Source organism: Rattus norvegicus, chromosome 3, assembly GCF_021556685.1.
Source record: "Rattus norvegicus strain SHRSP/BbbUtx chromosome 3, alternate assembly SHRSP_T2T, whole genome shotgun sequence".
NCBI lineage: Eukaryota > Metazoa > Chordata > Mammalia > Rodentia > Muridae > Rattus > Rattus norvegicus.
This window is the reverse complement of record NC_141536.1, coordinates 72,281,498-72,301,737: the sequence shown is the minus strand read 5'-3', so window position 1 is coordinate 72,301,737 and position 20,240 is coordinate 72,281,498. Positions and strand designations below refer to the sequence as shown.

The window sequence follows — 20,240 nt, the reverse complement described above, 5'->3', positions numbered from 1 at the left end:
TACTTCATATACATTTTGTTGTTTCTTTTATGGAAATTGTAATATGATAACAAGTGCTAGGCTTCTCAATTTTACAACCTTAGGATGAGCATAAAAATCTTGTGTCAGGAATTATTTAATTAAGATGAAAAAAATCATCAACTGTCCACTTTATATATTTGTAAGAATTTTGAATGATCAAGCCATTTGAAGAGTGATTTGTGTTGAGACTATGTTATGAATATACAAAATATAAGATACAAAATGAAATTAGATTATGAATGTTGTCTACAATTTTCTTGTTTAGATAGATTAAACCCAAGTCTATTGTTTCAATGCTTTCTGCAACTGTTCAGGCAAAGAACAAAGAAGAATGGATAAAGGAAATTGCTCCTCACACACTGAGTTTGTTTTACTGGGAATCACTAATGACCCCAGCATGAAAATGGTTCTATTCACTGTATTTCTTCTCATCTACCTCATTATTCTTGTGGCAAATATTGGAATGATTGTTTTGATTAAACTGGATCATCAACTTCACACACCAATGTACTTTTTCCTCAGCCATCTCTCTTTCTCAGACCTCTGCTATTCCACCGCAGTTGGACCAAAGATGCTGCTGGATCTAATGATCAAGCAAAAATATATTCCTCTTGTTGGCTGTGCACTGCAATTTTTTTCACATGTGTCTTTGTAGATGCTGAGTGCATGCTGCTGGCTGTGATGGCCTTTGATCGATACAAGGCCATCAGCAATCCTCTGATGTATGTAGTAGACATGTCCAGTAAATTTTGCTACCAACTCCTAGTTGGAGTTTACCTAGTAGGAATGATAGATACTGTGATACACACTATAATGACATTTGGGTTATGTTTCTGTGGATCTAATGAGATTAATCATTTTTTCTGTGATATCCCTCCTATCCTGCTACTATCTTGTTCAGATACACAGATCAATGAGTTAATCACCTTTATTATTTTTGGATTCATTGAACTGAGCACCATCTCAGGAGTCCTGGTCTCATATTGTTACATTATCTCATCAGTCTTAAAAATCCGCTCCATCGATGGGAGGTTCAAAGCTTTCTCTACCTGTGCCTCTCATTTGACTGTAGTTGCCATTTTCCAGGGAACACTGCTCTTCATGTATTTTCGTCCTGCTTCTGCTTACTCTCTGGATCAGGATAAAATCACCTCACTTTTTTATACCCTGGTGATCCCCATGCTCAACCCTCTGATTTATAGCCTGAGGAACAAGGATGTACAAGAGGCCCTGCAGAAATTGAAAAATAAAATATGCTTTTAAATAAAGATGCACACACTAAAAAGTATAAATTTATATATACATGGAAACCCTCATTATCTTATTTCAACTACATACAATGACATAAAAATACCACAATTTTAATACACTAAGTCAGAACATACCTCTGTTTTTTGATTCCTAATATTTCACTCATTTTTTTATTTCAGAGAAATAAAACTTTCTATTTTTGAAGAAACTTCATAATTATAAATATTTCTGAAATTTTAAAAAAATTACTGAATATATTTAATTTGAATCTTTGACAGATCCAGCTTATTTGGATTTTGTGTTTAAATGATTTTGTGCAAATACATTCTTCAGTTTAGTAGAAATTATATATTTTCAAAACATATTTTATAATAAACTAAATTATTTGTAATCAATTTGTTATTGTAAGTACTAGCAAAATCTTCACATCTAGACCATAATGAAGAGGAGATCTTCTGAAATGCTCCCATTAAGTTTAGTGGCTAATGAAGCACAGGCACAGCTTTAAGTAGAAGAAAATATTCTCGATGCCTGAAGTGACATTTTCAATCCTTAGGTTGAAAAATGAGACTTCATGAAAAATAAGCTTCAGATGTAATGTACTAGGAGCAAAATGATAGTTTCCTATTCCTCAAGTTGTTGAAGATGTCAATCATGTACATGAAGACTTCATAAATGCATTGACTATACCTTGAGCACATCCACTGCCATGTCTGTCTGCATCCTACTTATTTCCATTTGAAAGTTTGAATGACTTCATCTTTGACATGTACATTGAGATATTAGATCAATTTTTAATAAAAGTACTTACTGTGTATTCTTGTTATTTTTCTATTGATTTATTTTAGAATGTGATTTCTTGGGGATTTGCATGTGGTACAAATAATATAGTAAATAACATTTAAAAGAAAAGATTTCAAGTTTATAATCACAAAGAAAACATATTTGAGATGTCGGGTGAAGTAATTATAATGATTTGATGTTTATATATTGTCATCATGACTATTGATATCATATTATAACTCACAAAATATATGCTGTTTTTCATATCAATTAAATATGAAATAATAGAAAAGGTAAAGATGTGCTACTATGAGGTCCCAGCCACTTCTGAACTCAGTCATATCTCTTCAACTTTTTTTCTTACCACTCTCAAGCCAGCATTAATTATTCACAATGTGATTAAAAAATAATACTCCCTTAAAGACTTCATTCTCTTTCTTAGACATTTGTTTTGTTTTTGACACAATGCTCATAAAATATAAATATATATTTTAGAATTTCAAGCCACATAATATCTTACTTGGTATCAAGTTATATATCACTTAGGTTGGTTTGTATAGTTCAGATACATAAGGTTCTGTGAAAGAAAATACTGTCAATATGGATGCTGAGATATCTTACAAACCATGCAACTTTTCCCATTACTTATACTTAAGAGATTTTCAACTTTTCCATCTTTCTCTGCTCAACTTTATTACGTTAAAATGAGGAAATTTATTTGAGACCATGGGAAGAAGACCAAACATCAAATATGAGAAAATAAGACCATGATACACTATATTATCAATTAAAACCTTATCTGCACTTGCATCTTTCATGCAATTATATGATATTGTGTGTGAAAGATTCTAGAATGGTAGCAAATCTCAGAGAGTCTTCTGCTTTTCAAAGGAGCATTTAAGGGATTCTTTGAAGATTATCAGAATCATGATAGAAACATTCTATGGGAAAGAATGCTTCTTCTGGAAAATAACTTTCAAACTTGCGCTTGTGTCATCTGTAGTAAATGTATCTAAGTCTTTCTCTTAAAATCACAGTTAAAAACAACACTCAAAAAAGCATTAACAAACAAACAAAACATCTACTAAAACAGAGAGTGAAAAAAACCCATAGAATTTGTTTTGTGTTAGCTAACTACTCCTGAGCATACAGCCTTCCCTGAAGTGTGGTTAACCTACCCTTTGGAGAGAACTAATGTTCCCTTTCCCAGCGGCCATCAGTTGTGAATAACTTTTTGGGTATGGTTAAGAATATTTTTTTCTGGTTTTAATCAGTGTAGGTCTCATGTTGTCAGTGCTTCTGTTAGTTCATACATGGATCATCTCTGTTGAATGTGAAATGCCCGTTTTCCTATTGTCATTTGTGGTGACCCCACACACTTCATGGGATAGAACCCATGCTTGAAACTGCTAAAGAGATCAAGAGCGTGAGACTAGATAGGTCATTACCCGCAAAGGGAAAAAAATCTATTACGTTATTTTGCTACAGAACATAGCAAAAAATGAAAAGAAAAAATTCCTAGATATACAATGCTATATCCATAGATCAGTGCATTGATCAATCCTGATCAGAAGAGCTTCTTCATACAAGGGATGGTACTTAACATTCAACAACCAAATTGGATAGTGTACGTAGAAGCAGAGACGTTGGAGCAATCAGCACTAAATGAGATGTCTTTACCAAACCAATGCCCTCAGATTCACAGATCTGTGTGGAACAAAAGGAAGAAATATTTAAAAAATGACTTATACTTTTAAGTACGCACATATGTGGTTTTCTAAGTGGAAGTATGTATGTATGTGATTGTAGGTACTTCTCGAGTTCAGAAGAGGTCTCAGACACTGCATCTGGAGCTACAGGCAGTTGTGAGCTGACTGAATTAAGTGCTTGGAATCTGTTGCAAGATAGTATGTTCTCTTAGCCACCAAGGAGCTTCTCTAGACTTTAAATTTACATAGGATGCTTTCATTAAGCTTTCTTAAAACAATAAGAAATATCAAAGCAGGAAATAAGTTAAAATAACCCAATAGTTCAAATTCAATTATGGTATATAATATCATTCTCTATTGATAAAGATATTATCATTGAGGGACAGTCATTCAATAGAACCCACCACTCCTTTGGGGCAAAAAATACCCAGCGTCGTGGTGTGTGGCCCCTATTTCTTATACCAACACTGGAAAGGTGAAAACGCATCAAATTTTTCTTTTTTAGGTATTTAAATTTTTCAATACAATAACATTTATTTAAATCTTTTTAATTTTTCAATGTAAGTAGTATATTCTTCATTATTTGAAAAAGATACATGTATATTATATGTATACATACATATATATTTGACAAGTGTACATATTTTTTATATATTAGACAAGTATACACACACATATATCTATATCTATCTATATCTATCTATATATGTATATATAGATATACTTTAATCTTTTTTACAGTCCAGACTTTATCTCCCTCACAGTCCATCCTCTGATTGTTCCATATCCCATACTCCTCCACCATTTCCAAGAGGATGTTACCACACTCCCCACACCTCACCAGAATTTCCCCTCCCTGGAGTCTCTAGTTTCTTCAGGGTTAGGTGTATCTTTTCAGAACTGAACCCAGATCCAGAAGTTCTCTGCTGAATATTTGATGGGGACGTCATATCAGCTGCTATAGTATGCTGCTTGGTTGGTGACTCAGTGATAGGTCCCTGTTTGTAAACACAACATAACATCAGTAATAATGTCAATCCTTGCGGCCTCCCCTTGGGCTGGATCCAAATTTGTGCTTGTCAAACAGGAACAATTTTGGGTCTCAGTTTATACTATGAGATGGCAACCCCATCCCGCCACTTGATGCTCTATCTTTCTACTATAGGTGGACTCTACAAGTCCCCTCTCCCCCTGATAGGGCATTTCATCTAAGGACCCTTCTTTTGAGTACGATGGGACTCATCTCCCAAATCTCTGGTAGGTTCCCCCTACCTCCTACCTCCGGAGGTTGCCTGTTCCCGTTCTTTCTTCTGGCCCTCGAGACTGGAGTTCTGTTCTGCGGATCCAATACCTGATCATATTCCCCTCTAACCTTCCTGCACCCTTTACACCCAGAACCCTTCTTCCCTCCACCTTCTTCTGCGATTGCTTTCTTCTCCTTCCGAAATGGGATCCAGGCATCCTCTCCTGGGTCCTTCGGCTTGTTAACCCTCTTGAGTTCTGTGGATTGCAACTTGGGTATTCTGTAACTTTTTGCTAATATCCACGTATTTGTAAGTACATACGATGCAAGTCTTTTTGGATCTGAGATACCTCACTCAGGATAATATTTTTTAGTTCTATCCATTGCCAAACCAAACTAATGATGTCTTCCTTTTTAAAATTTTTATTCTTTTTTTTTTGCACTCCAGATTTTATACCCTTCCTGGTCCACACTCTGATTGTTCCACATCCTATACCTCAAGCCCACCCTCTGTCCCCACAAGGATGTTCCCACACCACCACCCACCACCTCACTACCTACCACCTCGCCAGACCTCTTAATTCCTTGAACCCTCCAGTCTCTTGATGATTAGGTGCACCTTCTCTGACTAAACGCAGACACGGCTGTACATTCTCTGCTGTACATGTGTTGGGGGCCACCTATTAGCTGGTGTAATATGCTGCCTGGTTGATGATCCAGGGTCTGAAAGATCTAAGGGGTGTATGTTAGTTGAGTCTGCTGGTCCTCCTACAGGGTCACCCTCCTCCTCAACTTTCCAGCTTTTCCCTAATTCAACCACAGTGGTCAGCAGCTACTGTCTATTGGTCGGGTATAAATATCTACATCTGACTCTTTCAGCTGCTTGGTGAGCCTTTTCGAGGGCAGTCATGATAGGTCCCCTTTGTTAGTACTCCATAGCCTCAGTAATAGTGTCAGGCCTTGGGGCTTTCCCTTGAGCTGCATCCCACTTCGGGCCTGTCTCTGGACCTCCGTTTCCATAGGCTCTTCTCCATTTTTGTCCCTGCAGTTCCTTTTAGACAGAAACAAAACAGGGTCAGAGTTTTTGACTGTGGAATGGCCAACTCATCTCTCACTTGATGGATGCCCTGTTTTTCTGCTGGGGTTTGACTCAACATGTGTGCTCTCCCCAATGTAGGGCATTTTATCTGTGGTCCCTCCTTTTGAGTCCTGAGAGTTTCACACCTCCCAGGTCTCTGGTACATTCTGGAGGATCCCCCCAACCTCCTGCTTCCCGAGGTTGCTTGTTTCCAATCTTCCTGCTGGCCTTCAGGGCTTCAGTCCTTTTTCCCTACACAGTACCTGATGATGTTCCCCTCTTCTATTCCCTGTCCTCTTTCCCAGCCATCCTTTCCTCCCTCACAGACTTTGTGATTGCTCTCTTCTCCCGCCCTCTTCTCCAAGAGGGATTGTGGCATCCACACTTGGGCCCTTCAGCTTGTTTACCCTTTTGAATTCTATGGACTTTATTTTTGATTTTCTGTACTTTCTTTGACTAATATCCACTTAATAGTGAGTTCATACTCTGAATGTCCTTTTGGCTCTGAGTTACCTCAGGATGATATTTTCTAGTTCCATCTAGCTGCCTACAAAACTCAGGATGTTCTCATTATTAATAGTTGAGTAGTATTCTATTGTGTAAATGAACCACATTTTCTGTATCCATTCTTCTGTTTTGGGGTATCTGGTTTGTTTTTAGCCTCTAGTTACCACAAACAAGTTTGCTATAAACATAGTGAAACACTTGCCCCTGTGGCCTGGTGGGCCATCTTTTGGGTATAAGTCCAAGAGTGGTATGGATGGGGCTTCAGGAAGATTTATTCTCAGTTTCCTGAGGAACCTCAAGATTGGTTTCCAGAGTGGTTGTACCAGTTTGCGATCCCACCAGCAATGGACAAGAGTTCCTTTTTCTCCACATACATACTAACATGTACTGTCACCTGAGGTTTGATCTTGTCTATTCTGATTGGTGTAGGGTGGAATCTCAGGGTCATTTTGATTTGGATTTCCCTGATGACTAAGGACTTTGAACCTTTCATTAAGTGATTCTCTACCATTCGAGATTCCTCTGTTGTGAATTATCTGTTTAGTTCTATACCCCAGTTTTTTGTTTTGTTTTGTTTCTTTGTTTTGATTGGGTTGTTTGGTTTCTTGGTGTTTTGCTTCTTGAGTTTTTAATATATTTTGGATATTAGCACTCTGCCTGATATGGGGATTAGTGTTTTCTTTTTCTTTAATTTTTTTACTGGATATTTTCTTTATATTTCAAATGTTATTCCCCTTCCTGGTTTCCCATCTGGAAACCCCCTATGCTACCCTCCTACCCTCTGCCTCTGTGAAGGTGCCCTACACCTATTCGCTCCCACCTCCTCACCCAGTCACCTCACCCTGTGAGGGCATTAAGCCATCACAGGACCAAGGGCCTCTCCTTCCATTGAAGCCCAAAAAGGCCATCCTCTGCTAAATATGCAGCTGGATCCATGGATCACTCCATGTGTAGTATTTGGTAGGTGGTTTAGTCCCTGGGAGCTCCAGGGTGTCTGACTGGTTGATATTGTTGTTCTTCCTATAGGGTTATACACTCTCTCAGCTACCTCAGTCCTTTCTCTAACTCCTTCATTTCGGACCCTGGTCTCAGCACAATGATTGGCTGCAAGCATCTGCCTCTGTATTTGTAAGGCTTTAGCAGAGCCTCTCAAGAGAGAGCAATGTCACGCTCCTGTCAGCATTCACCTCTTGGCATCCCCAGTAGTGTCTGAATTTGATTTCCCAATCTGTTGCTTGTCAAGTTGTCCAATTGACAATGTCCTTTGCCTTACGGAAGCTTCCCAGTTCCCATTTATCAATTCTTGGCTTAGAATCTGAGCCATTGGAGTTCTGTTTAGGAAATTACCCCCTGTGTCAAAAATTTGAGGCTTTTCCCCAATATCTTTTCTACTAGATTTAGTGTATCTAGTTTTATGTTGAGGTCCTTGATACATTTTGACTTGAGCTTTGTGCAAGGTGACAAATACGGACCAGTTTTTATTTCTACTTTTAGACTGCCAGTGAGATCAGCAACATTTATTAAAGATGTTTGGTTATTTTTTAATTGTATATTTTTTGCTTCTTTCAAATAGTTTCTGTCTTTGTCATTTATGTGTGACTCTTTTGCAGATTCATCATTAAGTTGAATCTGTGGCCTTTTCAAGAGTCTCCCCATGAAGACCTCTATTTAGATAATAGTGCAGATTCATACCTTGTATAGTACACAATAAAGCTATAATTAAAATGTAATAAAGGAGACAGCTATCCTAGAAGAATTCACAAAACACGTTTCTTTTATTCTTAAATCCTTCTACCTACCAGGAAAAGAAAAACAAAGAACTTGTTTTTCTGTTCTTTGAGTATGGGATGAGCATGATGCTTTTAAGAAGGATAGTTGGTAGAGGCATTAATCTGCTCCAGCAGAAATACTTTGGAAAAAAAACAATTATTATTTTTAGTTCCCAGTGAGGGACTGAAAACTCACTTAGGAGGAAGGCAACAAAAGCAGAATTATGTTCCATAATAGCATGAACTCCTCTGGACATGTTGTTCTGAAGCTCTACTCTCAAAGATACACCCATCTTATGATTATACTAACTAGGAAACCACATTCCTTCACATCTAAAGCCATTTTCTATCTCTCTTGCATGGGCAATGATGGTTTCTTCAACAAAACCAGATTCCTTGATGGAATACCACCATTCTTGCCTGAAAAATAAGCAGGTGCCTTATTTTTCTGCTCTTTGCATACCTAAGACTTAGTGTTGCTGTAAAGAGACCTGGGCTTAGCAAGTGAAGAAATCTAATGAAGGGAGGGAAAAAACATAGTGGTGGAGTATAGAGTGAGCTGAGTCTTGGTTTCAATATCTTGGACAATGAGAATCAAGGGTTGAAGTGTGCCATAGGCCATAGCCATGCCTATCAATGTATTGGGTTAAGTTGTGGCCCACCATAATAAACAGAAAGATAGCCCTTGTGTACTTGTTCTTGGGAAAAACCAGGCGGCATAGTTCAGAGGTGAAGGAGTACTAGTGTTTTAGGTTAGTTCAATCTAACTGTAGCCAGAGACAAGGTTTCTTTAAGTGGTCTATTAGTGTGCTCTACTTTCTAGAAGACTGGTGGTGGTAAGGGTGGTAGAAGTACCATGGAGTCTCTATGACTCAGGTAAGAGATAAGGTAATTGTGAGGTGAGTTCAGCATTGTTATCAGAGTGTAAAGGGGTAGGGATTATCAATTGGGAGATACCATTAGTTATTAAAAGTTATGTTATCCTCTTGCTGGTTGTAGGTAATATTTCAACATATCCATAAAAGGTACTAATGCAGACCAGAAAATATTTGAAGCATTTGAAAGTGGACATATGTATAAAGTTGACTTCCAGTTGAATCTGATTTTTAAAAAAGTCAGGCTTAGTGGGTTGGTAAGTACAGGGGAGGAATTGGCTTTTTTTTTTTTTTTTTGGAAAATTTCTCAAGCACAATGCACAATTCAGTTCCTTTTAAAAAGGCTTTGTCTTCTGGAGAGAGAGAGAGAGAGAGAGAGAGAGAGAGAGAGAGAGAGAGAGAGAGAAGGAGAGAGGATTATGTGGGTTTGGATAAAAGGGTGAGGTGTATGGTCTTAGGATAAAAAAGCTGGTGTAGGTATTGGAGAATATCTTGCTTTGGAAGGTGTTCACCATCTTGAGGACAATTATTGTTGTGATCTCTAAGCAAGGATGCTTTGTATTGTGAAGTGGAAGAGGTAGGAAATGGAAAGGGTAGCCAAGCAAAATAGCAATGTTGACCATATTGTGACATGGGCTACATGGACCTGCAATGCACTGGCCTCACCTGAAAGTTAAAAAGGTGGCCTGAAGCAGTGTAAAATGTGTGAGGAATTAGTTATTATGCTTCATTTTGTCTGGAGAAATCCCTGTTTCCTCCACATGGTTGAGTATGTTAAGAGAATATGGAAGGCATATTTGGGGTCTCTGTAAACTGCTATGAGGAAACCTTGGAGAGGTGAAAATTTGATGAAGGTAGTCAATTCTGCATGTTAATTGGTGGTATGTGAGCCAAGGAGACTGCTTTGATGATGGAAGCATCAGATACAAAGGCATAACCTATGACTTTGAGGAATTTTTTAAAATTTTTTATTATATATTTCTTTACTTACATTTCAAGGGTTATTCCCCTTCCCAGTTTTGTGTCCATAAGCCCCCATTCCCTACCCTCCTCCTCCCCTATATGAGTATTCCCCCTATACATCCCCCTTATTGCCCTCCCCCATATCCCCCTGCACTGGGGGTCCATCCTTGGCAAGACCAAGGGCTTTCCCTTCCACTGGTGCCCCAACAAGGCTATTCTCTGCTACATATGCAGTTGGAGCCCTGGGTCAGTCCATGTATAGTCTTTCGGTAGTGGTTTAGTCCCTGGAAGCTCTGTTTCATTGGCATTGTTGTTTTTATGGGGTTGCGAGCTTCTTCAACTCTTTCAATACTTCCTCTAATTCTCCCAAGGGGGCCATATTCTCAGTTTGGTGGTTTGCTGCTAGCATTGACCTCTGTATTGGGCATGCTCTGGATGTGTCTCTCAGGAGAGATCAATATCCAGTCCCTTTCCATATGCAATTTTTAGCTTCATCAAACTTATCTAGTCTGAAGTAGGTAAGGGACATTGTTGAATGTGTGCAGGGTGAAGCATAAAAACATCTATGTTTTCAGAGCATAAGTGAACGGGCTTGGGTAAAGTCATGTAAATGGGAATCAGGGAGAAGAGTTGAGTGGTAGACAGATTTGAAAGGAGAGGGAATTGTTTTCAATGAGAGAGTTCGCAGACATAGAGACGAGTCCTTTTTGGCAGAGAATGGAGTCCTTTGAAGGTGAGCAGCTATGAAAAGAGTTGCAGGGAATACACAATGAGTAGATTTCTTGAGATTATTTTATTAGACTTAATGATGATCAGAGACACTGCAGTAAGAGCTCACAGTGGCAGTGGTAGGCATTTAGAGTGGTGGTATCTATAATCATAAAGAGGGTGGTAATGGGCAAGAAGGAGGGCATTAAGAAGTGACCCAATACCCTGAGGACAAGGATGTATTGTTCTGTCAATATAAAGAGAGGGGTCCAAGGTAGTTGACAAGTCATAGGGCAGAGCTGAGGGGAGATTATATTAGAGTCTGGAAAATGATTTCAGTACAGAGGGAGGAGGCTCATGGAGGGGAGTCAAATTCTGCCTCATAAAGAGAATGTGAATACTGAAATCTAGGAGAGAAGAAAGTTAATCATGTCTAGAAAGGAGAAGAGTTCAGTTTTGTGGAGGGATGGTGAATGGATCGGAGATTGAGAAATATATTCCATGGAGGGAAGATTTGTGCCTGGGACTTAAGGAAAAGCATAGAGTTCAACTAGAGGAAGGACTGTTGGACTTTGGAAAGAGAAACCCTATAGTCCAGGGAACCTGGTAAATTAAGGAATTTGATAGTGTCAAAGCAGTTGTCAGTAAGGAATGGTCTGCAGAGAAGGAGGTTATAGATGAGGAGATTGGGAAATGCAGGTAAGATTGGTAGAAACATCATAGATGAAAAAAACGGGGGTTTTTCCTGAAAAATCCTGATTTAGACAAGGATCGTTCAGGTGAATTTATAGATTGTTGCTTATTCTGTTGCTGTTTTATCATGTAGCCTGGTGGGTTTGAGAGTCCATGTCAGAATCAGCAGGCAGTGCTTGAAGAATGTCATTCTGGTCTTTACATGAACATGTTCACACATACACACAGATGTAAAGACTTTCAACACACACACACACACAAACACACACACACACAGACACACACACAGACACACACACACAAACACACACACCATATAAAACATGTGCCAGAGATTACTAAATAGAATTCAAGTAGAATTTTTGGTTTTGTTTGTGTTTACTCTGATATCATCAGCAATACTTTGACTTCTCCCTTTAAAATTTGTATCCTCACCATCTCCTTTAGATTTCTTATAACTCTGATTAGAACTTCAAGTACTATATTGAATAGATAGGGAGAGAGTGGTCAGCCTTGCTTTGTCCATGAGTTTAGTGGAATTGCTTTAATACTCCTTCCATTTAGTTTGTTTTCCTTTATTTTTTTAATGAAAAAAATTTTATTCTTTAATCTTTTTTTTAACAGACATTATCTCCCTCCCATCCATCCTCCAACTGTTCCACATCCCAGACCATCTGCCCACATCTTGAAGAGGATTTTCAACCCCACTGGACCTCCCCACTCCCTGGAGCCTCCAGTCTCTTGAGGATTAGGTGCATTTTTTATGACTAAGTCCAGATTCAGCAGCCCTCTGCTGTATATGTTATGGGAGACACATATCATCTGATTGGTCACTCAGTATCAGAGATCCAGGTATCCATGTTAATTGAGACTGCCTGAGACAGCCAGTCTTCCTATGGGGTTGCCCTCTTCCTCAGCTTCTTCCAGCTTTCCCCTAATTCAACCACAGGGGGTCACAAGCTTTTGTCCATTGCTTAGGTATAAATATTTGCATCTAACTCTTTCAGCTGTTAGTTGGCCCTTTCAGAGGGCAGTCATGATAGGCCCCTGTTCATAAGCACAGAATAGCATCAATAATAGTGTTAGACCTTGGGCCTCCTCCTGAGCTGGATCCCAATTTGTGCCTATCACTGGACCTCCTTTTCCTCAGGTTCTTCTCCATTATTTTTCCTGCAGATCTTTCAGACAGGAAAAATTCTGGGTCAGAGTTTTTGACTGTAGGATGGCCACCCTATCCCTCTACTTGTTGCCCTGTCTACCTGCTAGAGGTGGACTCTATAAGTTCCCTCTCCCTACTATAGGCCATTTCATCTAAGATCCCTCCCTTTGAGTCCTAAGAGTCTCTCACAAGTCTCTGGTACATTCTAGAGCCCCCCCCCTCCCAAAGTTGCCTGTTTTGATTCTTTCTGCTGGCCCTCAGGGCTTCAGTCTTGCCCCCCACCACAATACTCAATCTATTTCCCCTCTTCTCCTCCTCTCACTTTTCCCACCCAGGTCCCTCCCTCCCTCTCCTCCTCCTGTGATTGCTTTCTTAAGTTTGCTCTATATTGCTTTGATTATGTGTAGGTTTGTGACTTGTATCTCTGATGTCTCTAAGACTAAGATGAAGAGGTGCAAGATTTTGTTGTTTTTCAAGATCTATACTTGAAGAGAGGAATCTAGCATGACTTTACTTTGAAAAGTTCAATTCTGCAGGTGACTTTGACTGATCTAGACACCCACAGCCAAACAGAGGATAGAACTTGGGGACAATTATGGAAAAATAAGGAGAAGGCTTGTAGGCACTGAAGGAGCTAGGAACTCCCTATGAAAATCAACAGATTCAACCAATCTTGTCCTTGGGGTTCTCAGAAACTGAACTACCATGTAAAGAGTATACACAGACTGGATATAATCCTCCACAAACACATGTAGCAGTTGTTCAGCTTGGTCTTCAAGTGGATCCTGAAAAACTGGAGTACAGTCTACCCAAAAGCTGTTGGCTGTCCTTGGAATATGTTCTTGTAGCTTGGCAGTGTTGGATTACCTCAGTGGGAAAGGATGCACCCACTCCCTAAGAAACTTGATGTGCTAGAACAAAGGGATACCGAGGAGGAGGTCATACTCTCTCAGAGTAGAAGGAGATTAGGGTGCTGGAAAAATTGTGGGAGTATATGACTAGGTTGGGGCCAGATTGAGGGGTGTAAAATAAATACATAAAATGAATAAAGAAAGAAAGAAAGCAGTAAACTCACTACAGTGGACCCTGTGGGAAGACATCAAAAACAAAGCTTTTCTGAACATTCCAGTCAAAGTCTTGGCAATTTAATGTTCAGTTCATTATCTGGAAAAGGTCAATTTAGTACTAGTCAGGCAGAATTAGGACTGCCAGGAATTTAAGGTCAGCATGATTTACCTAGTAAGTTTTAGCAACTGGCTTACTTAGTTAGGAAGGACCTGTATCCAAAGTCAAAAAATAAAACTTTAAATTAAAATAACAAACAGGTTTTAAAATGTTAAAATGGTTTACATTTTCCAAGTTTGAAATATCACATAGTCTTACATCATATATATTGTAGTTTTATGCAAGCCAGGATGTCTTATAACATTAAGAAACACACAAATCCACACACACACACACACACACACACACACACACACACACACACACACAGTCAAAAGAGTCACTGAGACACATTACACCACCTAAACGCACATTAACATATGTGTAATTTATCCACAGACCACACAGAGCTCAAGAAGAAGGATGACAAAAGTTCGGATGCATTTGTCCTTCTTAAAACGGAGAACAATAATATTCATAGGAGAAGATATGGAGACAAAATTTGGAGCAGAGACTGAAGGAATGGCCATTTAGAGCCTGCCCCACCTGGTATGTATATGGGATGCAACCCATATATATATATACAGCCACCAAACCAGACAATATTGCTAATGCCAATAAGTGCATGCTGACAGGAGGGGAATGTCAGGGCATTGATGTGGGAAGGGGTGGGGGATTGGGGAGGGGGTATAGGATACAGTGTTTATGAACTGGAAACTGGGAAAGGGGATGATATTTGAAATGTAAATAAAGAAAATCCAATAAAATAAAAAGATATGTGTGATATAACATTTAAATGTGTAATTTTAGACACTTGAACTTATTATTCTGATATTAAAAACTTGAAAGCTCACTGCTCCCAAACCCCGTGGGAGAGAAAGCTCACTGCCAGGACAGGTGGGCACTCTGAGACTGCAGATCGGAAGAGACCACCAACACTGCCCATCCCTGACCACATCCCTGGCCCAAGAGGAAACTGTATACGGCCTCTGGGTTCCCTTGGATTAGGGCACAGGAGGAGCAAGTCCGCTGTGTCTGAGACACCGCCAGAACCTGAAGGGACCGACCAGATAAACAGTTCTTTGCACCCAAATCCCGTGGGAGGTAGAGCTAAACCTTCAGAGAGGCAGACATGCCTGGGAAACCAGAAAACACTACACTCTGCCCACATCTCTGACTCCAGAGGAAAACACCAAATGCCATCTGGAACCCTGGTACACGGAAGCTCCTGGAAAGGGCGGCACAGATTTTCCTGGTTGCTGCCCCTGCAGAGAGATCATAAGCAACACCCCACGAGCAAACTAGAGCCTCGGGAACACAGGTAAGATAAACCTTCCTGCTCCAAGTGACCTGCATGGTAAACTCAAGACACAGGCCCACAGGAACAGCTGAAGACCTGTAGATAGGAAAAACTACATGCCCAAAAGCAGAACACACTGTTCCCATAACTGGCTGAAAGAAAACAGGAAAACAGGTCTACAGCACCCCTGACACACAGGCTTATAGGAAAGTCTAGCCACTGTCAGAAATAGAAGAACAAAGTAACACTAGAGATAATCTGATGGCGAGAGGCAAAAGCAGGAATCCAAGCAACAGAAACAAAGACTACATGGCATCATCGGAGCCCAATTCTCCCACCAAAGCAAACACTGAATATCCAAACACACCAGAAAAGCAAGATCTAGTTTCAAAATCATATTTGATCATGATGCTGGAGGACTTCAAGAAAGATGTGAAGAACTCCCTTAGAGAAACACAGGAAAACATTAATAAACAAGTAGAAGCCTACAGAGAGGAATCGCAAAAAATCCCTGAAAGAATTCCAGGAAAACACCATCAAACAATTGAAGGAATTGAAAATGGAAATAGAAGCAATCAAGAAAGAACACATGGAAACAACCCTAGATATAGAAAACCAAAGGAAGAGACGAGGAGCCGTATATACAAGTATCACCAACAGAATACAAGAGATAGAAGAGAGAATCTCAGGAGCAGAAGATTCCATAGAAATCATCGACTCAACAGTCAAAGCAGAAAATGTACTGCAATGTCAATGTAAAGCAGAAAATGCTACTGGTCCAAAAATACAGGAAATCCAGGACTCAATGAGAAGATCAAGCCTAAGGATAATAGGTATAGAAGAGAGTGAAGACTACCAGCTCAAAGGACCAGTAAATATCTTCAACAAAATCATAGAAGAAAACTTCCCTAAACTAAAAAAAGAGATACCCATAGGCATACAAGAAGCCTACAGAACTCCAAATAGATTGGACCAGAAAAGAAACACCTCCCGACACATAATAGTCAAAACACCAAGTGCACAAAATAAAGAAGAATATTAAAAGCAGTAAGGGAAAAAGGTCAAGTAACATATAAAGGCAGACCTATCAGAATCACACCAGACTTTTCACCAGAGACTATGAAAGCCAGCAGATCCAGAACAGATGTCATACAGACCTTAAGAGAACACAAATGCCAGCCCAGGTTACTGTATCCTGCAAAACTCTCATTTAACATAGATGTTTGCCCGGAAACCGGGAAAGGGAATAACATTGGAAATGTAAATAAGAAATACTCAAGTTAATTAAAAAAAAAAAAGATCTTGAACTAAGCTAAAAACTATGGAAAGCATAGTATATCACTTTAAAAAACAAACATTAAACCAACAACAACAACAACAAAAAAAAAAAACCCCAGAAGCAACACCTTGCCTCTAATCAAATTATTTAATTATATGCAAAAATTTACTTTGCGATATCACTTATAATTTAAAATTCAGTTTTTTTTATTTCATTCTGTAGTATGTAAAGGAACGTGTCTCTTTTTTTTTGTGCCTTCTCTTATACTCTTATCTTCCATTTGTTTTCATCCAATTAGATGTGCTAACTATCCCTTATAAACCTGCTTATATTATTAAGAGATACAGAAGTGGATTGGATCCATATGGAAGGTTAGGTGAAGAAAGGTTGGGAGAATGAGAGGGATTGAAAACTGTAATCAGGTTACATTATTTGTGAAAAAATATTTTTACTACAAAAAGTAGCCATAGATTCAAACAAAAATAATAACTAGTAATCTTTAGGATATGAACAAATAATAATTGCTCTCCTCAGAATTTCTTTTGTGAATACATTTATGGAAGGGCATGAATTTATTGTATCTTGCGGGTGGGTATAAATATGTTTAGGTGTATGGATATGTAAGAGTTCTGTGCTTTATACCATTAAAAATATATAGGGAGTAACAGTTAGGAATTAATGAATGCCAAAATTAATTGGAATCATTTTATTAATGCTAAAATGGGGAATTAGCCACATAAAATATTTTAAAATTGATTATAAGAATACACTTATCACCCAATTGTATTAAATCACTATGTTAATCCATGTTATTATAACTTTCTCTTATTCCTAAGAGACCAAGTCTTCGGCACTCTGGGACTATGGAGAGAGGCTTAAAACACAGGTGATTCCAGAGAGTGCGTACAAAACTATATCCTCTAACATCTCTAGTCCTGGATCAGGTATAGACATGTGTTTTGTTTTTCATACATATGACACAAGTTTCCTTATTTTTCATTGACACCATATACATTTATGAAAGCAGATATGAGACAAGGTAAGTGTCTGTTTTAGATACTAAGGATTTTAATGTTTAACCAAATAACTTGGGGATAAAATGTATTAAAAATAGGCTTGGAAAGTAGGCAAATTTCATTTATTATTTTTAAAAGATACATGAAATTTATGTATCTTAAATGTTATATGAAATTATTATTTTATACGAAACTATTATTTTTTATCAGTATACTGAGTTACTTAAAACAATGTGTCCATGTTTCAGAAGTCTGTGATCTTTCATGTTAATGTTCACTATGAACATATCAAATGTTATCTCTCCACTTTCATTTATATATGTAGACAGCTAGTTTGTTAAAGAGCAACAATGAAAGTGTGAGATATAGACTATAATTGGAAGAACTACCCAGGAACAATTAACTTTTTAAAACACAGGACAGTTGATTAAAGGGTACGCGAAAGTCAAAAGAAAATAAGGACCAAGGAAAGCAGTGTAACAACTTTTGGAGATGTAGGAAGGAACAATGCTCAGACACAAATCTGAGTTCTGAGGCAATGAACAAGGACTGGTTTTCTCGTTTGCTGTTTACCTGATAAATAAGTGTGCAGAGTATGAAAATTTTGCTTGATTAAGACTCAACTATTGGATTATCTGTTTTATTGTTCTTTTTGCCACCTCTGTTACAGCATGATTAGGAAAGAGTGCTGTCTGACAGAATCCTGTCTTTGTGCTCAGGAATTATGCTCATGCAAATCATTCTGTCTACTTCCAGCAAGCTGTCATTTTATTTGAATGTACCTCAAGTTATAATAGATGCAGAACTATTACTGAAATCAGAGATCAACCTGAGATGTTTACAGTGAAGAATATGAATTTACCTATAAATAGTTGTGTCACGCGGAGAAGGGCTCCATAGGTTTAGAGAATAAAGGGACAAGAATTGATACTTTCTGTATCCATAATTAATTATTCTTATTCGTTGTAGATACCACAACAACATTTTAATTAATAAAAAATAATTGTTATCAGAAGAGACCACCTTTCTTCATGAAATGATTGGAGAAACATAGCTAGTTTACTTGAGAATATCCACATCTTAACCTATAAATATAAGGGTCAAACATATCAATGCGTTGCTGTTGTAGAAACCATGTGGATAAATTCAGGTAAATATATGCTATATATGCTAAAGAGAACTATGTAAATATAAATGCTCTCATTTTCCTAATAATTGACATTGAGTCAGCTTACTTTAAGCACTTGCAATTTTATCAATTTTAAATTCTGTTAAACAAAAATATCAAGAGTCTAAGAACTCAGAAAAACTGTAACTGTCAGCTTTTTTTTTTCTTTACTGTAACACCAGGATTTGCAGATCACAAAAATGACTTTCGAGAACTTCACCACGTTTACAGACTTTGTCTTCTTAGGACTTTCCAGCAGACAGGATGTGCAACAGGGCCTCTTCGCTTTCTTCTTCCTTGTTTATAGCCTGACTGTAATTGCTAATCTAGGGATGGTCATATTAATTAAATTGGACAGCAGGCTTCACACACCTATGTACTATTTCCTGAGCAATCTGTCCATCTGTGACATCTGCTACTCCTCTACAGTCTCTCCCAAGATGCTGGCTGATTTCTTGTCTAAAGAGAAGATGATTCCTTATAATTTATGTGCTGTTCAAATGTATTTTTTCGGGGCCTTTGCAGATGTTGAATGCCTCATGCTAGCTGTGATGGCCTATGATCGCTATGTTGCCATCTGCAATCCCCTGCTTTATACAATTGCAATGTCCAAGAAGGTCTGTATCCAGCTTGTGGCTGTTGCCTATGCAGTAGGCTTGGTGGATTCAGCAATCCACACATGCTGTACATTCCGACTGTCCTTCTGCAATTCAAATGTCATCAACCACTTTTTCTGTGACATTCCACCCTTGCTGGCCCTCTCCTGCTCAGATACATCCATTAATGAAATAGTGATGTTCACATTCATTGGCTGCGTGGTAGGGTGCAGCATTGTCACTGTCCTTCTCTCCTACTGCTACATCATTGCTACAATCTGCAGGATGAACTCTGCTGAGGGCAGACGCAAAGCATTTTCCACTTGTGCCTCCCACCTCATGGCTGTGGCCATTTTTCATGGAACTCTGCTTTTCATGTATTTCCGGCCCAGCTCAAGTTACTCCATGGACACAGACAAAATGGCCTCTGTTTTCTACACAGTTATAATTCCTATGTTAAACCCACTGATCTACAGTTTGAGAAATAAGGATGTGAAGGCGGCTCTGAAGAAGGCAATCAATATTAACTCATGGCCTGGATGAAATTCTGTGTCACATCACAAAATGAGTAGATTTCTCTGATACTGTGTTTATATGTATTACAATAGATTCCCTGGGGTACAACCTTTGAAATGTTTCCTACTGAGAATTGCATGAAATGAGAGCAATGATAGTCCTTAGTCTTCACTTGAAACCAATAAACAAGCCATTATGTGAATTTTGCAGGGAAGGTCCTTTAGCAAATTTATTCATTGACAATAGATAAAATAGGGAACCACAAACTCTTCACACTCAATATCCCTCAACTTTTCCTCTAGATTCAATAAATGGATCAAATGAATAAAGTTGTTTGAGAATGAAAATAAGCTTTGCTGTTATTCCTGTTTTAGCAATATTCTTTTGCATTAGTATCATCAAACTTATATCCATAGCATTGCAGTCAATAACTAGTAACTGA

The 20,240-nt window shown here is 38.5% G+C and overlaps 2 protein-coding genes across 2 annotated transcripts; both read left to right on the top strand.

The window, feature by feature from the left end:
* The first annotated feature begins 352 nt into the window (after positions 1 to 352).
* Positions 353 to 1,284, top strand: Or5w12 (olfactory receptor family 5 subfamily W member 12). Its single transcript, NM_001000568.1, is given in 2 exon segments — positions 353 to 657; positions 660 to 1,284. Coding segments are annotated over 2 exon segments (930 nt in total).
* A 17,602-nt stretch (positions 1,285 to 18,886) lies between these two features.
* Or5w1 (olfactory receptor family 5 subfamily W member 1) lies at positions 18,887 to 19,825 on the top strand. Its single transcript, NM_001000567.1, has one exon. It carries the CDS (start codon positions 18,887 to 18,889, stop codon positions 19,823 to 19,825), a length of 939 nt encoding a protein of 312 aa, NP_001000567.1.
* The last annotated feature ends 415 nt before the right edge of the window (positions 19,826 to 20,240 follow it).